Source organism: Desmodus rotundus, chromosome 3 (assembly GCF_022682495.2).
Source record: "Desmodus rotundus isolate HL8 chromosome 3, HLdesRot8A.1, whole genome shotgun sequence".
Taxonomy (NCBI): Eukaryota; Metazoa; Chordata; class Mammalia; order Chiroptera; family Phyllostomidae; genus Desmodus; species Desmodus rotundus.
In genome coordinates, this window is record NC_071389.1 from 105,133,921 (window position 1) to 105,157,602 (window position 23,682).

The 23,682-nt window shown below is 39.1% G+C and overlaps 1 protein-coding gene across 3 annotated transcripts; it reads left to right on the top strand.

Moving 5' to 3' along the window:
* Positions 1–87: 87 nt before the first annotated feature.
* HSPH1 (heat shock protein family H (Hsp110) member 1) lies at positions 88–23,232 on the top strand. Of its 3 annotated transcripts, none has more exons than XM_045188109.3 (19): positions 88–154; positions 330–840; positions 3,286–3,343; positions 5,147–5,287; positions 5,983–6,105; positions 7,789–7,888; positions 9,116–9,249; positions 9,680–9,924; positions 10,511–10,739; positions 11,704–11,810; positions 12,065–12,198; positions 14,239–14,447; positions 15,917–16,048; positions 18,548–18,685; positions 19,437–19,562; positions 20,894–21,001; positions 21,094–21,213; positions 21,432–21,593; positions 22,358–23,232. In XM_045188109.3, exons 2-19 carry the CDS (start codon positions 734–736, stop codon positions 22,565–22,567), a joined length of 2,583 nt encoding a protein of 860 aa, XP_045044044.2. In that variant the 5' UTR covers positions 88–154; positions 330–733; the 3' UTR covers positions 22,568–23,232. The 3 variants fall into 3 exon arrangements, with proteins under 3 accessions (XP_045044044.2, XP_045044045.2, XP_024436611.2); XM_024580843.3 differs by having other exon boundaries at positions 90–186; XM_045188110.3 differs by lacking the exon at positions 15,917–16,048 and having other exon boundaries at positions 88–186.
* Positions 23,233–23,682: the final 450 nt, after the last annotated feature.

The following is a 23,682-nucleotide window of genomic DNA, read 5'->3' on the forward strand; positions in this document are numbered from 1 at the left end:
CTACAGGTTCCAGCATGCAAGGCACACGCCGACTCCCAGCAGGACTACATTTCCCAACGTGCTGGCCTAATAACTGGCCGGCACTCTCAGCGTTAGGGGGTGTCATGTTAGAGTCTAGGAGTCGGACAGTACTACCCACGAATAAACGACGAAGGTGACGATTTTTCGAATCACTCTTCGTAGCCCGTAAGATTAACAGCAAGTAGCCTAGGGCTGGGCTGGGGGACCGGAGGGCGTGGGCGGGTGGCCTGCTGGGCTGAGCCAATAGCGCGGGAGCGGCCCTCCTGCCGCCATGGCAACGGCGGTCATTTTCCCCCCCACCTCCACAGGGACTAGGGCCCCATTGGGTGGAGTTTTTCGAGAAGGCTCGAGAAGAAGGAAGCGGAAGTGGCACGTGGAGGGGCCGGTGGAGGCGCCGGTGAGTAAATGCCGCAGATTCTGGAAAGTTCTGATCGGTGCGATACATAAGGCTGAGGAGTTGAGCCCTCCCCTTTTGGGTCGGTAGTTGGGCGCCAAGCGTGGAGTCAGCCTTTGCAGGTCCGGGAAGTCACTGAAACGGCCAGCGGCGATTTGGCGCTGCCTGCCTCTGGGTGAGCCTTCTGCGAACCGCCACGGTCCCCGAGAAGCCGGGGCGCCCGATTGACAGAGGACCGGCCGGACCCCGTGAAAGCCGCGCGCAGCGGCCGGAAGACGCGGACGCAGACCAGGGGCGGAGGCGCTCTGCGAGCTAGTCATGTCGGTGGTAGGGCTGGACGTGGGTTCCCAGAGCTGCTATATCGCGGTGGCTCGGGCCGGGGGCATTGAGACCATCGCCAACGAATTCAGCGACCGGTGCACCCCGTAAGTGTAACCTGCAAGGTGCTGGGGGAGGTCCTGGGCGAGGGAAGAAGCCCGGCGCGGGCTGCGGAGAGGGGGACTCCAGGTCGGCAGACTGGCTTCAGAGCTCCGGGCGGATGGAGGGCTGGAGGGCGGCTTGGAGGGGCCACCGCTCCTCAAGGATCCCGGCGGCCAGGCCTGCAGGATGCCTACCCACGAGCTGGTTAGAGGGTGACTCCGGGGGCCACGGGAGGTCTGCGAGTTGAGCTGCCCTGGGTCGTCGTTGGTCGCCGGGCTGCGGCGGAGCGGGAGACTTGGCTCTAGATCCGGGAAAGCTGTAGTCAGCGCCGTCCGGGGCCTCCGGCGTGCCCCACCCGGCTGCTCCGAGCCGCCCCCAGCGCGTCGCCTCCCTCCGAAAGCCCTGCTGCCGAGCTTTTTCTTCCGTGTTGTGGGTCTCGAAATGAACTGGAAGCTTCCAGAGCCTGTCTGCCGCTGTCTGTCCAGCGACCGGTGTGACTGTTGTTAGCGAGTGTAGAGTGGCTAGATGAGTCTGTCTCTTCCTACTGTCTCTCTTGGCGCCTAACGTCGCTGGCTTCAGTGCCTGGGACCTTTGTGGAAGGTGGAAACGTTCTTTTTGCTCATTTTACGAAAGCTATTCAAGAGGAATCCTAATTCTTGTTCTAATTTACTAATTTCGCACAGTTTAAATAAAGATGAGAAAGTAAAAACTGTCTCCTTTTGTGCTAGAGTGCTAGAACTTCTATGATGGATGTTTTTTCTGAATTAAATATTTGACAACAGCGTTGGGTGCGCAAAGGGTGGCATTTTAAGAAGCAACCTTTTCAGCGGGCTTATTTTCTGAAGATAACGTGCAAACAAGCCTGCATGTGCATTAGGGGCATTACTTCCCAGGGAAATTAACCGTAGGTTAACTTATAGGCGTAGAATGAAACATTGAGCTGAAAGATAAAATGGGCTTGTATCACTGAGGGCACACGGACATTTATGAAAGTGACTGGAAGATAAGAGAATAAGCAAACGTTTAGCAATACTAGTAGCACTGGGAAAATTCTTACTCCCTGAGCATACCATGATTCTACAGATTTGCCTGCTTTTTAGCTGTGCAGAAGGGTTCTGTAATTGGAGTCTGGTAAGAAAGAAGCGTCTCTGGCTTCCATGCTTAAGTGCAGTTCACATTTTTGTTTTCTTTGATCCCTATAAAATCAGGAAAAGCTGTTCAACTGAGGGTAGAAAAATTGTGTATGTGGCTGTAGTGACCCCTCTGAACTGTGAAACTAAAGATAACAGGTATGGCTCTCAAGAGTGTAAACTGGGGGCAGTGTGCAAGTTCCCTTTAATGTTTTTGTTAAAATAGAGGTTTGGCTCAATTGCATTAGCTACTATTAATTTCTCTTTAATTTGATTCTCCTTGGAATGAGTAAATACGTTCTACAAGTGTATAGTTATTTGAATTGAGAACGTTTTTGGAAGTTATCTTCAAGGTCCAGCCTTTGTTTGAATGCTTCTGGCTTTTGGGATGCTACTTGGTACCTGCTTGGGAAATTTAGGTCTAGGATGTTTGTATTAGAGCAAGTTTAAACTTGGTTTAGCCTGGTACTTAATGCCCTCAGTGTGTTCTCATTTACCATCACTCCTACCTGTTCTGGAGTCTAAAACCAAATTCACCTACGTCATCCTGACTCTTCCCTGTTTGTCTCTGCCCTGTGCTGCCCAGCATTCCCATTGCCGGAAGGCTGTCTCACAGTCACAAGTCACTTTTCATCTCTTCAAAGCTGACTTAATGTAACTCGTCATTCAGTCTTTTCCTTCAGCGTTTATACTCGATGCTGCTGTAGTGCTTCTCTGCTTCATTACTTGGCTTTCTGAAGTAGTCTTCCCTGTAGGACCCTCTTTCGTGCTTTTAAACCCCAGAAGCATAACTTAGGCCCACTTTGTGTGTTTATAGAAAAACTTTTGATCTTAGATCGATAGTAGTATTAGTACATCAGTAGAAGTAGCAATGATACTTAGATTTGTACAGACTTGGTGGCCGAGAAGTAGAATTACACTGTATGTTAATCATGTATCTAGGGGCAAGTTAAAAATATCATTTCACTATTCCAAACATTTTCAGAGTTAATGAGCACCTCCTAATAACTGGGAACCTGAAGAAATTTGTACTGGTACTTGAGGTATTAGGAAATGTTCCCTGAACCGTGAGCAGACTTTATGGTGATTGGGGTGCGGGGATAGGACTGCTTCCTAGATTGGATTCTCAATAGGAATTAAGTGGACAGACCCTGACTCCCTCTGAGTATTTCACCAAAGTTTAGACTCCCAAAGTTGTGTTACACTTGTGCCCCTCCCTGCCATGGGTAGGAAATTTATATTGGATTTTTCTCTCTTGTCAGTTAAAAATGTCTATATTTATTCTTTCTCACTTTTTTTGAAATGTGCTTTATTTTATAGGTCAGTCATATCATTTGGGTCAAAAAGCAGAACAATTGGAGTTGCAGCCAAAAATCAGGTATGTTCTTTAAGAGAATTCTAGTCAGTTTTTAAGGTGAAGATTTTAAAGGTAAAATCTCAAGGACATGTAAGAGTATGGAATACCTAAGCCTATCATTGAGTTTTAAAAATATAATGAGAGAGTATCTTTATGAACCGTTAGATGGTTTTTTTCCTCCTTCTGTTCCCTTCTTGTTTTATTGAATAAGTTGTTCTTTCCTGTCTAATCTGCCAACCTCAATTTTTAATAACTTTAGTACCTTGTAATTTATGTGAAGTTTCTCTGACACTCATTTAAGAATTAGATTCCTTCTGGAAGTCCTGTGTTTAAAAGTGTTGTCATGTTACTTAATAATTAAGGTAGGACTGGAGAACTTCGTGTCTAGACCTGTGCTCTTCTATGTGGTAGCCGTTAGCTACACGTGGCTGCTGAGCACCTGAAATGTGCCTGGTCTGAATTGAAATGTGAAGTAAAAATACACATGAGATTTTCAATAAAGTATCTCATAAGTATCTTGTACTGAGTACATGTTGAAATAATAGTATTTTAGATACATTAGGCTAAATAAGCTATTGAAGTTAATTTCTTCTGTTACTTTTTAATGTGACCAGAAAATTTACATAGGTCATTCCCACTTAGGGCTCACTTTATAATTCTTGGATTGAGGAGAAAAAAAAATAAAGTAAAAAATATATGAAATTCCTTCTGAGAGGCAGTAAGAAAGAGACTGAAAAAATTCCTTAAAGTACAGAAAATATAGTATTGCTAAAAAGAAATAAAATTCTAAACCCTGGAATATTGTAGCTGGTTGGAAGAGATGAGACACAGGACAAAAGAGGTGGAAAACAAAGGGACAGAAGAGAAATAGGTATGCACACTCAAAGTGACACACTCAAAAGGAAAGACACACTTCTGCGCTTTGTGGTTTTGTGAGGAGAATCAGTTGAGGCTCAGATACAGCATGTAGATGGTAGACATTATTCATCTCAGTTATGGAGTCACAAGGAATTTTAGATTATAAATACGCTTAAATTTCACATTGTATGGAAACAAGTACTGCCAAACTGTATTCTTCCCTTTAAGAAAAGTAGGTAAGAGAAAAAAAGTAATTGAACTGTTTGATATTTTTGAGCTGGTAACTTTAGAAGTTTCATTTTATTTTAATTATTTCTGTATTTTAAATATGGTTCTCTTTGCTGACATCTTTGGATGAAATAATGCTGTAAAGTGGGACTTTTCAATACAAAGCCTAATCAAAAATGTGTACATGCAATTGAAAGCATTAGGTCATTTAGAAAGTTTTGAATTATTCTTGCCTCTTCTGCTTTTTGGTATAATTAGCATTACATGCTATTGGTAGGAAAAGTAGCATTCCATGTATTTTGTGGCCCAAAATGTTTATTCTGGTCACTTAATTTATTAGACTGTAATAATGAATTCTTTCTTTAAAAACTGTAATTTCGACTGTAGTACATCTAGATGTCCTTATTTATTCATTCAGTGTGTATAAAACAAGATTAGTGGGGAAAAGGAATGAAATAAAGGCTTGTACTTCTTGGTAGTTGCTTCAAAGCTTTAGTGATAGTTTCACTCTCCAAAGTTATCTTGCAGATTTTGAAATCTGTTTTAAAGTCTGTAGTGGCAATACTGCCTCTTATTTCTTACTGCCTCCCTATAGGAAAGGGAGAAAGAATAAAGTCCATTCATTGATGGGTTAATTCAGGGCTCTGGGAAAGTTACTTATTTCCCCATGATTTGAGTTCTGCACGTGACTTTTTGTAAAATTGTTCTAAGTACTAATAGGTGTTGTTTTTTGTGCAGCAAATCACTCACGCAAACAATACAGTGTCAAACTTCAAGAGGTTTCATGGTCGAGCATTCAATGACCCCTTCATTCAAAAAGAGAAGGAAAACCTAAGTTATGATTTGGTTCCAATGAAAAATGGTGGAGTTGGAATAAAGGTAATAATATATGAGCAACCTTAGAGTCATAATATGAAGCTAACCTATAGAGAAAGATACTTGATTCTTAATGAAAATTTAACTGTCATCTCTTAATTGGACAGTATGGTATTCCCCCCTTCTTTTTTCCCACCTAGCTTCTTTTAAATTGTAGGCATAGCTTTAAATTGTCCTTGAAAATTATTCAAATATTATATACTGCTATAATTTGATTTGTGTTTCTTGTAACTTCTTGGCAATTGTAAAATTTAGGTTTACTTAGTGGTGTTTAAAAAACCTAAATTGTGTTGTCGTGTCAAACAAAACTGTTTAGGGCAGCCGAGTTGCATTGTTTGGAGAGCTGTCTTGTAATACAACCAGAAATCTTTTTTTAAACTCGCAGAGGCATTCCTGTCTCATGATCCACACAAAAAAATATTTATCCCAATGATTCAGCTCTTCAGAATGGAAATTTACTACCTTCTATAATGTTTTGACTAATACTTAGAGTTGGAAAACACTGCCCTGTTATTTTCTTCTCTTCATCTGTAAGAAAACTGTTTCTTCGCTTCCCTTTCCTTCCTTCCTTTTCCCCTTCTTTCCTAAACAGCTATGACAGTAGGAACTTTCCAGAAGAGAATATATAATAATTGGGAGGAAGTATTAGCAGGTAGCTTTAAGTACCACTGATTAAGACATTTTCTTTCTTCAAATAGGTAATGTACATGGATGAAGAACACCTGTTTAGTGTGGAACAGATAACAGCCATGCTGTTGACTAAGTTAAAGGAAACTGCTGAAAACAATCTCAAGAAACCAGTAACAGATTGTGTTATTTCAGTAAGTAGAATTCAGGGAGGCAATGTGTTTTAATTCATCTGCTTTGCGTTATTCTCAAATATCCAATGTGTGAAAGCTGTTCTGCTAGGGATCAAAACTATATGGGACTGTGTTAACACAGTCAGGAGTATTTCAGAGGAGGTTCAGGTGGTATCGTTAGCCAGAAGTTGGAAAGGTTCTTGAGATGCGAATCAAAATCTGTGGGTCTTTTTGAAAATGCAGACTGGTTAGTCGAATGGGGGATATTCTAACGCTGCCCTGCTGTTAAACAACTTGTGTACGATAGACAGGAGCTTTTCAAGTTGAGAAGCAGTGCGTTAGAAGTTTTAAAATACAACCTATCAGTATTAACAAAACCTAGATTTTCAGCCCTGGCCAGTCAACTAACTTAAATGGACAATTGTTAGGTTATCAAGGAGAATTTGAAATGGACAAAAGCAACCTTTTATTTGGACACCAGAAAAGGTAGTTTTAAATTCTGTTCTCTCAAATGTCTAGGGTAACTTCTTGATCTGCTCTGCCCCAGGACATACCTGCACCATGGTCTTTCATTACAGCATGAGGAGGTGGCCTGCCCAGACTAGTCAGAGTTTATGCCAGTCTGTGCTAGGATATGAAATGACAGAGACAGGGCTAAAATTTCTCCTCTTGCCCTTGTAAGATAGAATGTGACCTCCCAGAGGGATATGTACCTGTTGCTAAGAGTAATTCCTTTACTATGATAAAATTTAAAAATCAAGTTATAAATCAGTTGTCCTTTTTTTTTTTTTTCCTTTAACTTGATGGAAACAGTGTTCTGATTTGAAAGGTGAACCAAAGACTCATGTTGGTTCTTGCCTTTGTCTCTTTCTGAAGCATCTACTATTACTTTCGGGGGAATGTGTAAAGTCCACTATACTGAGTTTTCCCCTAGGTACTTTCTAATTAAATGCTACTGTGAATGTATTGTCAGATGCTTTTCTTGAGGAGCACCCTAGTTAAGATGCAGTCCTAAATGCGATGGAAATATTCTAGTTAGAAGCACCAGTCACTCAGCACTATGAGAAATTCCATTCCCTTGAGCTGTTTCACTCTTATCCCTCTTAGGAAAATCAGGCTTTGCAAAGGAAAAAAAAAAAAGTTCTTGTAATCTTGACATGTCTGCTGAATTAGAAGGTACTGCATCATCTAGTAACGCTTGAGCTCAACAAATGGCAAAACTGAAGGGCAGTGGCATATGCTTGAATTAGCACTGTCATTTAAGTTTTTGTTGTCTTTAATAACTATAATTATATTTAGTGTTAAATGTTGACTTAGCATTATAACTTCCAAATATCAATAGAAATTTAAGACATTTGGAAATGGTATTTTATCCACTTAAATTTAAAGCTTTCTGTTAGATTTGAATACCTCAATATGCCTTATGAAAACTAGGTAATTTTTATTTTGAATTAAAATTCGATTATAATAAAGACTACTTTGTAGATACTGTAAGTTTAGGGCAATCTTTTCAAAAGTAAGTTAACTGTTCTTAATGTTAAGGAACTTGCTAGAAACTAAGCCTGAAGTTTTATTTCTGTTTTATAACTTAGCTAGGAACCTATTTAGCTGTAATGTTAGGAATTTATTACAAGTGGTTATAAGGAATTTGTATGTATTTTGGTTTTTTAGGTACGTTAAAATTCTTTCTGTCCTTCTCTGTAGGTCCCCTCTTTCTTCACAGATGCTGAGAGACGATCTGTATTAGATGCCGCGCAAATTGTTGGCCTAAACTGCTTAAGACTCATGAATGACATGACAGCTGGTGAGCAACAACTCATGTGGTGTGACTGTACTATCAAAACCAGAGCTAAGACACATTAAGAGCAATTACTGACCGCTTTCACGTTGATACAGAAATACTGTCTATTTTAAAACGTGTTAGGTTTGAAATAAAAAATTCCAGCTTTTCAGATGCTTACGTTTAATGAGAAATGGCACTTTGTCAGATTTATGAATGTGTTTTAATTAGAAAATTCTTTTATATATACAGTGTGGGGCAAAAGTAGGTTTATAGTTGTATATGCAAAAAGGTTTATTCTTGTGTTACTGTATTTTTCCTCCAAACAATAGTAAACCTACTTTTACCCCACCCTGTGTGTATTTTAATTTTTTGAATTAGGTGTGTTGGATTTAGGGGGTTTTTTACATTGTTTTTATAGTTAAGTTTTCCCAAAATCTTAAGATTCTGGGTTTCACAACCACCTTGACTACAATTATTGATGTAGTTAAAACAAATGCTCTCCTCCTATAATTCCCAAATATATGTAGTTAGGCATCTGTCCTTCATCTCGGCCAAATACTAAGCTGTATCATTTTCTAGGCATTGGGTTTGAGGTGGATATAATGTTGAGCAAAGCAGTCACTGTTATCTCCTCTTAGAGCTTTTATGAGTTTATTATGATTTCAGATGAACAAAAACTCAGTTACAGTTTAGTGTCAGGCAAAACAAATTAGGCTTTTAACATATTTCTAATGGATTCTAAGTCTTAAAGTTTTCATAAAGCCATGTTCTTGGGTATACATGTTTAGAAATACAGTGGTTTCAACGTTCAGAAAAAGCTAACAGACTCTTTAAGGGAGATCAGTTATTTGTCTTGGATCTAAAAATAATTTGTAGGAACTGCAATTCCTGTAGTTGTATATTAAATTCTTAATTTTTTTGGATGAGCAGTCTCCTGGCAGGTCCTGGGTAAAATGTGAGTATTGCATAGTGAGTCTGACAGCTGTTTGTGATTACATGTCATTGTATGTCTTCTCTGTTGTGTGTGTCCATACATCGGAAAATGATAGAGCACTGTTTTAAAATCAGAAAGGGGGAAAAAGTAATCGATACCAAGAAAACTAGTATGATACGGGCTGTAAAAAGAGTGTGTTCAGCTTTAATTGTTTGGAGTATAGTCAGATTTCTTGCACGTGTAATTATATTGTAACAATGAAATTCCTAAGAAAATGTGACTCAACGAATTGAAAATGACTTGTTTTTTTGTAGTTGCTTTGAATTATGGAATTTATAAGCAGGATCTCCCAAGCCTGGATGAGAAACCGCGAATAGTGGTTTTTGTTGATATGGGACACTCAGCTTTTCAGGTGTCTGCCTGTGCCTTTAACAAGGGGAAATTGAAGGTAAAGTCATATATTGGAATTAAGTGACCAAAATCTATTAAATGTGCTTTATCTGTCATTACTTTAAGCTACTGAGCTTCTTGACTGTGATCTTCTTAGTAATGAAGAGCGTTGGGTCATGGTGTGAACAAGGAATTTTCCCCTAAGATTGATCTTCATAAAGATGATGTCTTGGCATACTCTATATTCTTGCTTAGGCAAGAAAAACTTTCAGATCACCTTTATGTAATCATTAAAAGTGAAAACTATCTTAAGAGATTTAGTATTTCATTTGGATTTTGTATTTACATTTCTCCTGACTTGGATTTCATGTTTAATTTAGGTAGAAGTCTTGAGCTTGTTAGTCTTTAGTTTGAGTAGTAATGTTTAAGATTGTAGTCAAAAATATGATTGAAAATAACCAGATTATTTGTTGTTTTAACTCAATTAGGTACTGGGAACAGCTTTTGATCCTTTCTTAGGAGGAAAAAATTTTGATGAAAAGTTAGTAGACCATTTTTGTGCAGAATTTAAAACTAAGTACAGGTTGGATGCAAAATCCAAAATTCGAGCTCTTCTTCGTCTATATCAAGAGTGTGAGAAGTTGAAAAAGCTAATGAGCTCAAACAGCACAGACCTGCCACTGAGCATCGAGTGCTTCATGAATGACCAGGACGTGTCAGGAAAGATGAACAGGTGCGTCCTGAAGTCTGTCACAGTAAATAGGAAGAGCTTCTGGCTGGGGTGCTGTGCATCTTAGGCCCACATTGGTGTGCGACCTGCTGGGAAGACCGTGAACACCCTTAGAACTAGGGGCTCTTCTGCTAAGAGGACATTTAGAAAGAGGTTTGCTAAGCACCCTCGTGCTGAAGTCTTTTGGATCTTTTTCCCCCTACTTTTTGGTACTTCTGGGTTAGTAATTGATTGGTGCTTTACCAAATACTGTATTTCACAGAAGTATTTTGAAATTAATGGAAATTTTTTAAAAACTAACAAGAATTGGATCACATAAGACATAGGAGTAAAGTGTCAATCTTAATGTAAAAGTGATTCTTGCAGTGATAGCTGATTTTCTCCCCCACCCCCTTCACCTGTTTTGTAAATTTATATTTTAAAAAGTTAAAAATCACAATACAGTTAAACTTGGCCCATGTAGAATCCAAGGTGTCTGATTAAAAAAAATGAAATTCATTGGGTTGATAAGATTTATTGTTTAAAAACAAGATACTTACCTTTAGGTAACTTTCCTAAAGATTTATAAGTGTTCCTCTTACTTACCAAGGGCACAGTTTGAAGAACTCTGTGCTGAACTTCTGCAAAGGATAGAATTTCCTCTTTATTCACTGATGGAACAGACGCAGCTTAAAGTAGAAGATGTGAGTGCTGTTGAGATAGTTGGAGGCGCTACACGAATTCCAGCTGTGAAAGAAAAAATTGTCAGATTCTTTGGAAAAGATGTTAGCACAACGCTCAATGCAGATGAAGCAGTTGCCAGAGGCTGTGCACTGCAGGTATGCTTCCTAAGCCTGCCGCCTCCTGCAGGCATGCCAGAAACCTCTTCCTCCTCGCTACACGGTGCTGGTGCCGGGGGTGAGAAAGCCCTGTGCCTGATTAGATACCACAGGGGAGTTGGTTTTAAGTAAGTCCATAAGGCTGTGGGGAGACGAGGATCTTCAAATCTTGACAATCCAGGAAATTCAAGATTAAAGGAACTATGGAGCTAGTGTTTCTCAAACTGGGAATAAGGAAGTGGCATGATTCTGGAGTGTGATAGAAATCAGCTGTAACACATGAAATAGCTTTTGGGGGTAATAGTTGTTACAGGCACATCGGCCGGACTTGGAATGACAATCTGGTATAATACAGAATTAATGTGGGGGAGAGTTTGCAGGGATAAGGGTATATTCATTAATTGGTTTTAGGAAAGAGTTGCTCCCCCTCCAAATTGATTTTAACCTGTTTATCAAGTAAGAGGGCAGTTCAGAGGCCTGATGTTCCACAAAGCAAAAGCACCAAATCTAGAAGTTAAGGAAAATTAGTTTCAGTTTATATTTAGGACAATGTCAAATAAATTAAGTAGTTTTAACTAAACTTTCAGATTAATATGCTTGAGTTTGATCTGGTTAGCATAGTTTTTTATTACAAAGTAAAACATTCTGTGGACAAAGATATTTAGATGGACAACCCTTTAAAACATAAAAAAGGAAGAATGTATAGATACTTATTACTGATTATCTGTTGTATCATCCTGACCCATCCTGCAGTTTTTGTTTCTTATTTTCTTTGATGATAGAGTATGCCTCCTTATCTCTAATTCCCAGAAACCTGAGAAGTTTTTATAGTTGATGTATACTGTAAGCAATTTTGAATTTGAATTTAAACCTACCCATTCCGTTTGAATTGAGTTTTATGTTCAAAGGTGAGTGGAATTACGTGCTCATAATAATTTTTCCTTTCTATCTTTCTTTTTTGAAGTGTGCAATCCTGTCTCCAGCATTTAAAGTTAGAGAGTTTTCTGTCACAGATGCAGTTCCTTTTCCAATATCTCTTGTGTGGAGCCATGATTCAGAAGACACTGAAGGGTATGTATCAAAGAAGAACTTTCAGATAATGTGTTTTACTATGAAGAAGAAAAAGTCACAGATGACTTTGATGGTAGAATGTCTGATTAATGTAGCTGGGACTTTTTAAAAACCAAACCTATCAAAGTATGTCTCTCATTTTGGTGTTATAAATGGTGAGATAGACTTGATAAAGGTTTTGTGATGTGCCTATTCTGTTTGTGTAGCACACTAGGCTTAAGTACTTGATACACTGACCGCCCTTCCTTCCCTAGTGTTCATGAAGTGTTCAGTCGGAACCACGCTGCTCCCTTCTCCAAAGTTCTCACCTTCTTGAGAAGTGGACCTTTTGAGCTGGAAGCTTTCTATTCTGATCCTCAAGGAGTTCCATATCCAGAAGCAAAAATAGGTAAAACAATTAAGTATATTACTCTTAAAGACTTAGTGTACAAACTTGAAACTTATTTTAGCAATGTCGAGTGGAACATAATTCTGAGTGAAGGCATTTTCAACTTAGGATAATGGTGATGGAGAGATCTTTGTTTATTGATGGCCTACAGTGATGAAATGGAATTGCTAGTTCTGCTGTTAGTTCTGAGGATCTAAATTTAGGAACACTGATGTATTTCCTATTCTGATGTTATCTGTATTTAAGGAATTACCACCTACTTTTAACATAACCATTCCTCTAGATGAAACACTACTTACAGAATGATACTTCCAGCTTAAAATCTGACTTAGAAACCATTGAACTACTTCTCAAATACACCTTTGTATTTTAAAAAACATTACATCAATTTTGGTGCGTTCTTCTTCGAGAGGCTTGACACTGTCCATGTAGTCTGACACACAGTAACTCTAGAAGTCTGTGGTACAGCCTCAGGACCCGCCTCCGCGGCCGTGTGCTTTCCCAGGCGGTGAGTAGAACTTGCCAATACTGCCAGATCTCCTCAGGATCACCCTTGCCTACAGCCTTTCATAACGAAATTCTGGAAGGAGTCTAACCTGGCCCTGGCCAATTGTATGTTTTTCTTACTACTTTAAATTTTTAAAGTTCTGACAGTTTTTTGGGTTTTTTTGTTTTTATAAATCCATTGGGGAGAAATTGTTGAAGATAGATTAAGATTTTGACTAAGATTCTATGTATAACTTCCCATTGTACAGGGGATAAAATCAAGCTTTTTTAGCATGGTTCCAAATTTTTCATATTATCACCCAAGCTGAAAAAGCTTGCACATACTTAAAGAAATTCCTCCCTCCCCCCACCTCCTCTGTCTCTCTCTCTACCACATAGTAGTAAATGCTGTTCTTTAAATGGGTCTTAATGGCAGTTACTTCCCAAACTAGTGAAATGACTGTTACTGAAGGTATATTTCAACATCTCTCACTGTCCTGGGAATTACACCCTGGAATAACTACTCTTGGTGGAGATGGTCACTGACACTTAGTGTCTGGTTCCATAGTTCTTCATGCTCACTGTAAACACCAGCTCAATCCGCAGAAGCGTGGAAAGGTCAAGTAACTTGCAGCTGGTCACAGACTGGGTCAGAGTCAGCATCCAACTCCTCCTTAGTCCTGCTCTGGGACTGCTCTGTCATGCATGGTAATTTCTGGCTTTCATGAAGGTTTTACCTCATCTCACCTATTTAAAATCTAGGAAACTATTTTGATTATTCAGTTAGAAAAAATCATATTACCTGAAAAACAATGTAGGATTAAAATGCAGCCACAGCCTGATAACCATCAGCCTTTCACTTGCTAGTGGTTTTTCACCCTAGTCTAGTTTGTGCTCACCCACCTGGAGAAGTGGGGTGAGAGGAGGCAGTGATTACCGGTCATCAGTGTCTTACACATAGTGGTGGTGTTGTGTTAAATAAAAGCAGTCACTAATGTGCCCTTGGCCTTTGGACACTTCATGGCATATTAAGGTTAATATCAAATATTACAATTATAGTAGAGGCTTGCCTATGTTGAGAGATTATGCTTATAATATACATTAAAAGAGTTATATTTTGCTTTGTATATAATGCGGACTATTTTGCCCAGATTTCTGAGGGAAAACGAGGATGTGCGTTATACATGGGTACTACTAATTTGTATCTATATAAATGTTTTTAGTTCTTTTATTTATGCCTATGCATTAAAAGTGTAACTCTAGAAAGTAATAATGATACCCGTATGCAAAATACCCTGGAATACAACAATTGGTTTTCTTTCTAAGTATAAACAAATAAATTGAACTAAAAATTTAGAAGATTTTTTTCCTGAAAGTTTGGGCCGAAAACGTGGGTGCCTATTATACATGGCACAGTATGGTAAGTCTAATTAAGTTGGTAGAGAAAATGAGGAGATTTAGGAATAACAGTACTTTCAAGCTTAGTTCTTAACCTTTGTCATCTTTACAGAGATGTAGATTCAGTTCTAAAATTGTCGATTTATTTTTGTTCAGGCCGCTTCATAGTTCAGAATGTTTCTGCGCAGAAAGATGGAGAAAAATCGAGAGTGAAAGTGAAAGTGCGAGTCAACACCCATGGCATTTTCACCATCTCCACAGCGTCTATGGTGGAGAAAGTGCCTGCTGAGGACAGAGAGCTGCCTTCTCTCGAGGCAGACATGGAGTGTCAGAGCCAGAGGCCACCAGAAAACCCAGACACTGAGGTAGGTCTGAGGATGAGCCTTTAAGTTTGAATACATAGTTGACTTAATCCTAAGCTGTAAGAGAAGGGTAGGGAAGAGTTAAAATATGTTCTGCTTAATTTTTATTAGAATTTTAGATGATGATGATAATTAGCAGTTGCTCTATAATGTTAATATACAGCCTAGAGTGTGGTGAACTGTGATTAATCTGTGTAGCTTAATTTGAACTGGCATATGACAATTTAATTGGAATAGGTAAAGTTTCTTTGAATTATTTTTCTTAAAGACAGACCACATATTGAGAAGTAAAATGTTGACTGATGGTTAAGAAAAAGACTATTATAAAAACTATTTGGTGGAATATATAACAGATATTAAAGTTGATTCTATTTTTTTGAATGTCAAAACTGGCTTTGGTGCTTGATTTTATTTTTATGGTTTGCTGTATTGTAGGGGAAAGGAAGAGAAGTGGCTTTCTAGAGCAGAGAAAGTTGTTACTGCTCGTGTTCTTAATTTAGACCTCCTTTAACATGAGTGCTAGAATTACATGGCCAACAGAGAACTTCTAAGAAACTTTGCTTCTGGGTAACAAGGAATAGCTTAAATGAAGAGGCAGTCAGTATAGCGTTTTAGTTAAGATGTGAGAATAGTAATCAGAGACGTCTGTTTCTAGAACTGTAAGGAACATTAATGTTGTCTGAGCCTTAGTGTTCTCATCTAGGCAAACTTCAGTATAATGAGCAAAATGACCAGGGCCGTGTGCTTTCGCATTTGGCTGCAGACACCATTGTTCTAATGCCTGTTGTGTCAGTCTGTTAGGACCTGCTGAATATATCAGGAGTGCCTGGCTTCTGAACACTTCAGTGTCTACCTTGGAATCTCGAAGCTCTGACAGAAAACCATGAGAGGCTTCAGGATGGGGAGGAAGGATCGAGGTCACTAGTCTTTGCTGAGGTCTTTGGGTGTAACTAGTTAACCACAAGCAGTGGAGAGAGAGGGTCTGTGTGTCTATGAGCTGTCATGATGGGCCCCTGAATAACTGATGGTTGGCTCTTTCATGGAACTGTTCAGTTCACTGAAGTGGAGATACATCCACATGCATGGTGACTCTTGGTGAAATTAGGTTTCAGAAGCTTGTTTCTGGGAGAGGCCTAGAGTAAACCTGTTTCCTTTGCTTGCGAGAGTCAGTATCTATATAAGGCGAGGTGGGAGTTCTTTTAAGGAAAGTTATTGTCATTCACATCAGTCAGAACGCCTACTGTTTGTATTGTTTAACTACACTAACTGCTGTCATCCAAATAATTTTTTATAGATTTAGATTTCTAACAGGTTTTTAGGTACTTTGTGTTCATTTTGCTACTACCTAGTGTTTTACCCCCACCTGTTACGATTTCAGTAATTAAGCGTACTGTCTCTGGTGCCCTGTAACCTTTACATTGATCCAAGTACACCTGCTTTCTACGTCCTTTGTGCCTGGGCTTTCATTTCAGAAAAATGTCCAGCAAGACAGCAGTGAAGCTGGAACACAGCCCCAGGTACAAACTGATGGTCAACAGACCTCACAGTCTGCCCCTTCACCTGAACTTACCTCAGAAGAGAACAAAACCCCAGATGCTGACAAAGTGAGTGATGCTTCTGGTTCATTCCATGGACAATGTTGCAACATGTGGTCATTAATGATATCATTAAATCTGCAGTTTCAAGAACAAGCACCAAGTTGTCTTACTTAGTTTATGTAGGGTTTTTTATTTTCCTGTTGATTTTCTATGTGTTTTTCAACTAATACCAGTCAAAGGTACTCAAGCCCAACTAAGGGAATTGAATATCCTGCTTTAGACCTGAAGGCTTCTCCTGGTTAACTGCCGCCGCAAGCAACAGGACACACATAGCGGTGGTTGCCTTCTCGTGCCAGAGGTGCCTGCTGACATGAGGAGCAGAGATAGATACAACCCAGGGCAGTGTGATTAGTTGCCACTGAATGAGTCTAATGGTAAATACATGGGCTACAGGAGTCTTATAAATTTTCTTCTCCTCTCACATCACCTGTCAAATTTGAATAAATTAATTAGGATGATCTGGAAATAACCAGATGGCATTTCAAAGTAATTGTTTTTTTTTGCCCTGCTTCCACACTATATGTTGGAAGCTAAATTAAATAGTTGTGTTGTGTCCCTTTAAGAATGTTGGTTTCTAATTAAACCTTTAAAATTTATAGTTGGATGGATGTTGGGAAGTTTCTCTTGTCTTTCCAGATCGTCATTCTGTGCTTTGCAGAAGTTCATTCCTTTGGCAAGTTGCATGTAAATGATTAACCTTCCGTTACTGGTTTGGTTTTCTCATTGTGAAGGTAGAATTCTTTACCCGAGACATTTTACAATTGTGGTAGTTTCCAGTTTTTAATGTCACTGTGTCCTGGTTCCTTCTGTGGGGGTCCTGGTGTGAGCTGTAGGTCCTGGTTCTGGTCTCTGAAAGCCTTCCTGCTAGAGTTAACGGTGCCAGTGGGGCAGCACTGCTTCCTTCATTGTAACAGCTCCTTGATTTCAGCATCACTCCCCTCACTCCCTGACACTTGCTGGGCATTAACTGACGGTGCCTATGATGTCAGTACCTGTCTCGATGCTGTTGGTAGCACCTCATGCTCTTACCTGTAGGGGAAGCATCAGCATCAGGCCTTCTGGAACATTCTCACACACCCATTCTCACACACCCCTACGGGGAGGGCTCCTTCTCCATACTGCATCAAATGCCTTGTGGTAACACGTTGGTTTTGTAAGTAGTTGGTGTAATGTTGTACAGATAGTTTTATCCCAACTTAACTGCCAGGCACAGACTGTCATCCATTTGTTTCCCGAATACTGTTGCGCTCCAGTGTTTCGCTAGGTGTAGATGTGATCTGATCCATTTGTCTTTCTTGTGGTTCATGCCTCTGGAACACGCACGATGTATTGGAGTGTTCTCCTGTGCACTAGAGGGAGGAAGGCAGTGCAGGCAGATGGACCGGGTCATTGCTAGTGACACAGCTTACAGCAGTTGAGAGATGTGGGATTTCTGAGGAGCACTGAACTAGAACTCTGGGAAACGAGTTCTCTTCCCATCTCTGTCTTTGTAATTTTAGGCAAACCACTGAACCTTTTTAAGTCCCAGGTTTTTTTCTCTGAAGTGCTTATATTTTAACATCCTTTATAGCTCCCCTAAAATTAATCATTGGCAGTGCTTGCTGTGACCCGTGGGCTGATCTCTTCCTACTTTACCAAACCAGCTAGCCAGGGTACATATGATATACCTCCTGGTTATCTTCTGCTCTGTTTCCTACATTGTGTTCATCACATGTGTGAGTGGGAACCTGCAGAAACGGAAATAAACAGAAAAGGCTTGGAAAATTAAAGGCCGTGGGAGATGCTTACTTCTTTACTGCTTTCTTCTGTCCTATATTTACATATTTTGAAAAACCCACTATAAATTGTCAGCATTCACTGCATCATTCTATTTGCTATTTTAAGACTGTTATGAGAAGTGATATGACTTCAGGGGTAGATAGTAGAAATAAGGACATACATAGACACACACAAATGTGTGTGTGTAACCTCCAAAGTCAGTAGGATATTTTGAAAGGCACTTGTCAATACAGTGCTAATTGTAATTAAGGCAAGTCTAATGCTGGTACAGAAGGGCTTAGGCATATATTACAGAGATAGGCCAACCCTGACATTTCTAGTGTTGGTCAGTCTGTCTGCAGCTATTGGCTCAATTTCTAGACTATACTATAAAGATGCAGCAATTTAATATTTTTGACTCTTCAGAGTCACAGTCATCGTTCATAGGGATGAGAACGTAAAGACCAATGGAGAAAAGCTTTAGCAGGACAGATTGAGTTCATTGTGAAAATAGAGAAATGTCCTGGTGAATTCTCAAATGAGAGAGTGGCATGCTTATATGTCATCACCACCCTGATTTAAAATGGGTGGGTGAGAATCAGATGACCTTATACGCTCTTCCACCTTCATAGTTATGGGGATTTTATAGTTGCCTATGTCATTGGCAAGTATGATAAAAGAGTTTTGTTTTTCAAGGATTATTTAAGAATTTTTATTTTATTTATTCGGTTTTACTGTCTTCCTAAGGCAAATGAAAAGAAAGTTGACCAGCCTCCAGAAGCTAAAAAGCCCAAAATCAAGGTGGTGAATGTGGAGCTGCCTGTTGAGGCTAACTTGGTGTGGCAGCTGGGGAGAGACCTGCTTAACATGTACATTGAAACAGAGGTAGGTACTTCCAATACATATTTTGGAATATGTTTAGTTGCTTGACCCTGTTACCCATAGTTCTAATAGATAAATAGCTGTAATCCTTTTCAATATCCCAAGTTTTATACAGTTTTACAGATAGGATGAAGCCAAAATCAGTGGCTTTTCAGTTTAGTTTTTTAACAAGTCTTATTTATGTTTTTGTATCCTTATGAAAAAAAAGATTGATACTGCTCTGATTGGTATAAAAGTGATTGCCCAAGACCTTGTGAGGAAATTGGATGTCCCTGTTTTCTAGCACAGAGCACGGCACAATCGGTATTTCAGGCTACCCTGAATATTTCTGTTAAAACGTTGTGCTTTTCCGTAGCCTAGAATATGTGAAATGACTAAGATTCAGTTTTTCTGTACTCAGATGGGAACACTGTTTATAAATTTAATAATAAATATATAATTAAGTGGACATAGTAATTTATCCTTGATTTCCAGATTTGGTAGAGTGATCGATCATTGGCCAATATCAAATCTCAATATGAGACAACCATATCACTACATGAGAAAACAATATAAAAGACATGGATTTTTTTCCTTAGTATTCTCAAAGTTACATAATTTTTTATATAATGTTAGAAAACGAAGAAGTTTATAGGGTTTGTTGTAAGAGTTGTATGAGTATAAATCAGTGCTGTTAACACTAATACTAATTTTTTGGTACAATTCATTGACAGAAAACAAAAGTTTGGAATTAATCTTTTCTGTTCCCTCACAGGGTAAGATGATAATGCAGGATAAATTGGAGAAGGAAAGAAACGATGCTAAAAATGCAGTGGAGGAATATGTGTATGAGTTCCGGGACAAGCTATGTGGACCATATGAAAAATTCATCTGTGAGCAGGTGTGTTTAGAGCCTGGTTTTTACTCAGATAGAAAGTGTTTAATACCAAACTCCTAGATTATGGAATGAGCTTTTCGGAAACAAAACAACTTGAAATAGAAATTGTATAAACAAAGTCCTAGAGAGAGGCCCACAGTGATGTGCAGTTTTGTTCTGGTCTAGTTTATACTGGTGACTCACCAGGTTTTACCATCCAGAGGAAAGAAATTCCAAGTCTATGACAGTCACAGTTTATGGGGACTAGAAAGATAGATAAAAGAAAATCCTTGCTTTCAAAGACCTGAAAAACTTTTTTTTATGACTTGGTTGCTCTTATTATTTATTCCCCAAAACTAGTTCATCTCGTCATTCTAAAATTTATCAGCCCCTGTTCCCCTTAGCCCTTGTCTAAATTCCCAAAGTCAGTAGAATTCTGAGTGAATCCCAGAAGCACAGTTGTGAAAGATAGGACTTAGGACAAAATTTGCTAGATGGAGATCTAGGATAGTTGAAGAATTAATTTTGAAGTTGAAAGAACTTAAACTTGATCTGTTTTAGTCCTGAGATCCTTGTGATACATTTCAGTTCTTGGCTCCGCCTTAACATTTCTTAGATTGGTTATTGCGATTCTTGAAGTAGAGATAACCCAAACTAGGCGAGACCTCCTAAGGCTAGAGTAGCAGTACATAGTTTGTGTGAATTGGATAGGAATGAGTTTTTCATGTGTTCAGTGCTCGAATGTCAGCTTTCTCATTTCCCCTTGAGTACTCACTAGTCGTGGAAGTGAATAGAACCTAACTGTTTTGAAGAGTAGAAAGGTAATTCCTCTTCCATACCCACATTTCAATGTGGAAATTATCCATAATTGGACTTAAAGATACATTAATTGTAAGTAAGAACGATCTACCAAAAATTCCCTAATGTCCCGGTATGAAGGATAGAGAAGCCAAAGAATAGCTGTCCATCCCTATGTGAAATACTGGAGGGGGCTGATCGTAGACTGCATTCATTGCTCCTTGATGCCTTCTAGTGAAGACAGTCCAGTTGATCTGAGTGCTTTCCTAGAAATAAGAGCAAATAACTTGGTATTTAACATTTTTTTAATTTTTTTTTTAATTTTATAAGATTCTAGAGAGAGAGGAAAGGTGTGAGGGTGGGGCAAGAGAGGAAGAGAAAGAAATGCCAATTTGTTTAACTTATTTATGTATTCATATTGGTTGCTGCTTATACGTGCCTTGACCAGGTCCTATAGCCTTGGCATATCCAGATGGTGCTCTAACCAACTGACCCGGGCAGTGTTTAACATTTCTGACTCACTTTCCGTCATGTTGGTTCTCATGTTTCGTATATAGGACCATCAAAATTTTTTGAGACTGCTCACAGAGACTGAGGACTGGCTGTATGAGGAAGGAGAGGACCAAGCAAAACAAGCTTATGTGGACAAATTGGAAGAATTAATGGTAGGCCCTTCTTTCACCTTTGAAAGCAGTACTTGTGTTTTAGACTACAGACTTTTAAAAATATGATTATGACAAATACTTATTTGTTTTAGAAAATTGGCACTCCAATTAAAGTTCGATTTCAAGAAGCTGAGGAACGGCCAAAAATGTTTGAAGAACTAGGACAGAGGCTGCAGCACTACGCCAAGATAGCAGCTGACTTCAGAAATAACGTAAGTCTTCGTACACTCGGAAGAGGTTACAGGAGGTTTTAATCAGCAAATATTTAAGCTGGGGAACCTTTGTTGGGAACAAATGTTCTTAAACAAGAAATTTGTTTTTGGTATTTGGGGCCAGAGGTAGATTTTGAACTTCATAGAAAATTTTGTCTAGTTAGTTGTCACTGTTAAATACCTAATTTCTACAGAATGACAACGCTTTTTCCATTCAGGATGAGAAATACAACCATATTGATGAGTCTGAAATGAAAAAGGTCGAGAAGTCTGTGAATGAAGTGATGGAGTGGATGAATAACGTCATGAATGCCCAGGCTGCAAAGAGTCTTGATCAGGATCCAGTTGTACGTTCTCAGGAAATTAAAGCAAAAATAAAGGTGAGTGTTGTCTGTTCATTGTTGTGTTTTCTTAGGGACTCAAGTTACAATCGCTTCAACCTGAACATGGCCATTTTTCCTATAAATCTTTTACCTCATCCTGACTCCAACTAGATTTCTTGGTTTATTATTGACAACAGAAAAATTAGAAGACTGTGTGAGTTTCTGTTAAATTTCCATTTTATTTATTCATTCAGCTCAGCAAATGTATTTGTTGAGCCCCTACCGTGTGCCATTGTACCAGGTGCTAAACTTCAATGTACAGAGAAAGTCCCTGCCCTGTGGAAGTCACCTGCTGGACTGAGGAAGGCTTGACAATAAACACATGTAGCAGTAAATCTGATAGTTTGTAAAGTGCTGATGATACAAATAGAGCCAGAAGGGTTTAGGAGAAAAGACCTTGCCCAGTGTCTGAGGCTTGAAAGAAGTTGGGGGAAAACCCGAGGAACTGCTTTCTGTCTGGAAGAATATTCAGACACATTGAAAGTTAAGGAAACGTGAGCCATTGAAATCAGTGGGCTGCAATGAATTCCAGCTCTTTGGTTTTTCTTATCTTCAGGCTAGACATCATAGGCAAATACTCACTTCTCCATCAGGCTTCAGAGAATAGTATTGAGCAAGTGTAATGAATAAATGGGATTCTTTGAGACGTGTGTAATTGATCTTGCAGAAAAGTACTGGGGTTCAAGTATGTAGGAAAGTAATGGAAAGTGACGTGGGTGGATCTGAGTCAGTCTGATTACTGAGTTTGTTTTCCTTTCCAGGAGTTGAATAATACCTGTGAACCTGTCGTAACACAACCCAAACCAAAAATTGAATCACCGAAACTGGAAAGAACTCCAAATGGCCCAAATACTGATAAAAAAGAAGACGATTTAGATCAAGGCAAAAATAATTTCGGTGCTGAACCTTCACACCAGAATGGTGAATGTTACCCCAATGAGAAGAGTTCCATTAATATGGACTTGGATTAGATAACGTTAAATTGGCTTTGTCCTTCAATTAATAAAATTTTTGCCATAGTAAGTGACTCTATGTAACATACTGAGACTATTTATATTTTCTTTTTTAAGGATGTTTAGAATTTTTGTGTAGTATATGGAAGAAGAAAAAGCTTAAGTCTGTAGTCTTTATGATCCTAAAAGGGAAAATTGCCTTGGTAACTTTCAGATTCCTGTGGAATTGTGAATTCATACTAAGCTCTGTGCAGTATTACCATTCGCATCAGTGAAGATGAAATTGACTTGTCTTTTGAAGAAGCTAAAACAAACTGTACTGCTTGTTCAAGAGGGCTGTGGGTAAAATTTGTTCCTGCCAAGGTAGTTTTCTTGCAACTTGCTCTCCATTTCAGCATGTGTGTGGATGTTTATAAACAAGACAGTCGGATTTCACAAGGGCTTTCTAAAATTCTGTCCAATAGGAGAAGATTTTTTGCTTTGATATTAAAATTTATTGAGTAATGCAAATGCTAGTGAAATGTGTTAGCAGCATGCAGAACAAATCTTCAGATATCTCTCATTACACAGTGCACTGTCGTGAAGATGTCAAGCAGAAGAGATGTGGGTTCTTTGTGTTACTGGTGTTGTGAAGCCTTTTATGAGCTTTAAAATAAAGTTCATCTTACGGTGTCATTTCTAAATGGTTTTGTCACTGACTTAAAAATGGGGTGCGGTGGAGTGCCCTAAACTTACTGAAAAAATGAAGTCACTGTGAAAACAAGTATTTTCTGCTCCTTTATATGAGGGGGGGTGCCCCCCAAAATGGAATCTATAAAAAATTGTGTATTATTATCCTGTTCAAACTTCAGTCACCTTCAAAGTACTCTCTATTTGATGCAGTACACCTTTTAAAACATTTTTTTCCACTGCTCAAAACAGTTTTTGATCTCAATTTTGATGCCCTTTAGTGCTTCTGCCATTTTTCATTTCAACTCTTCCACATCACATGTTTCCCTTTGAGGACATTATTCATCCAGGAAAACAAAAGAAAGTCGCTTGGGGGGGCGGGTATCAGGTGACTAAGGAGGGTAGAATGTGGGGTCCTGCTGCTTTGGTCCGAAACTGCTGAATGTTCAGTGGGGTAGGTGCAG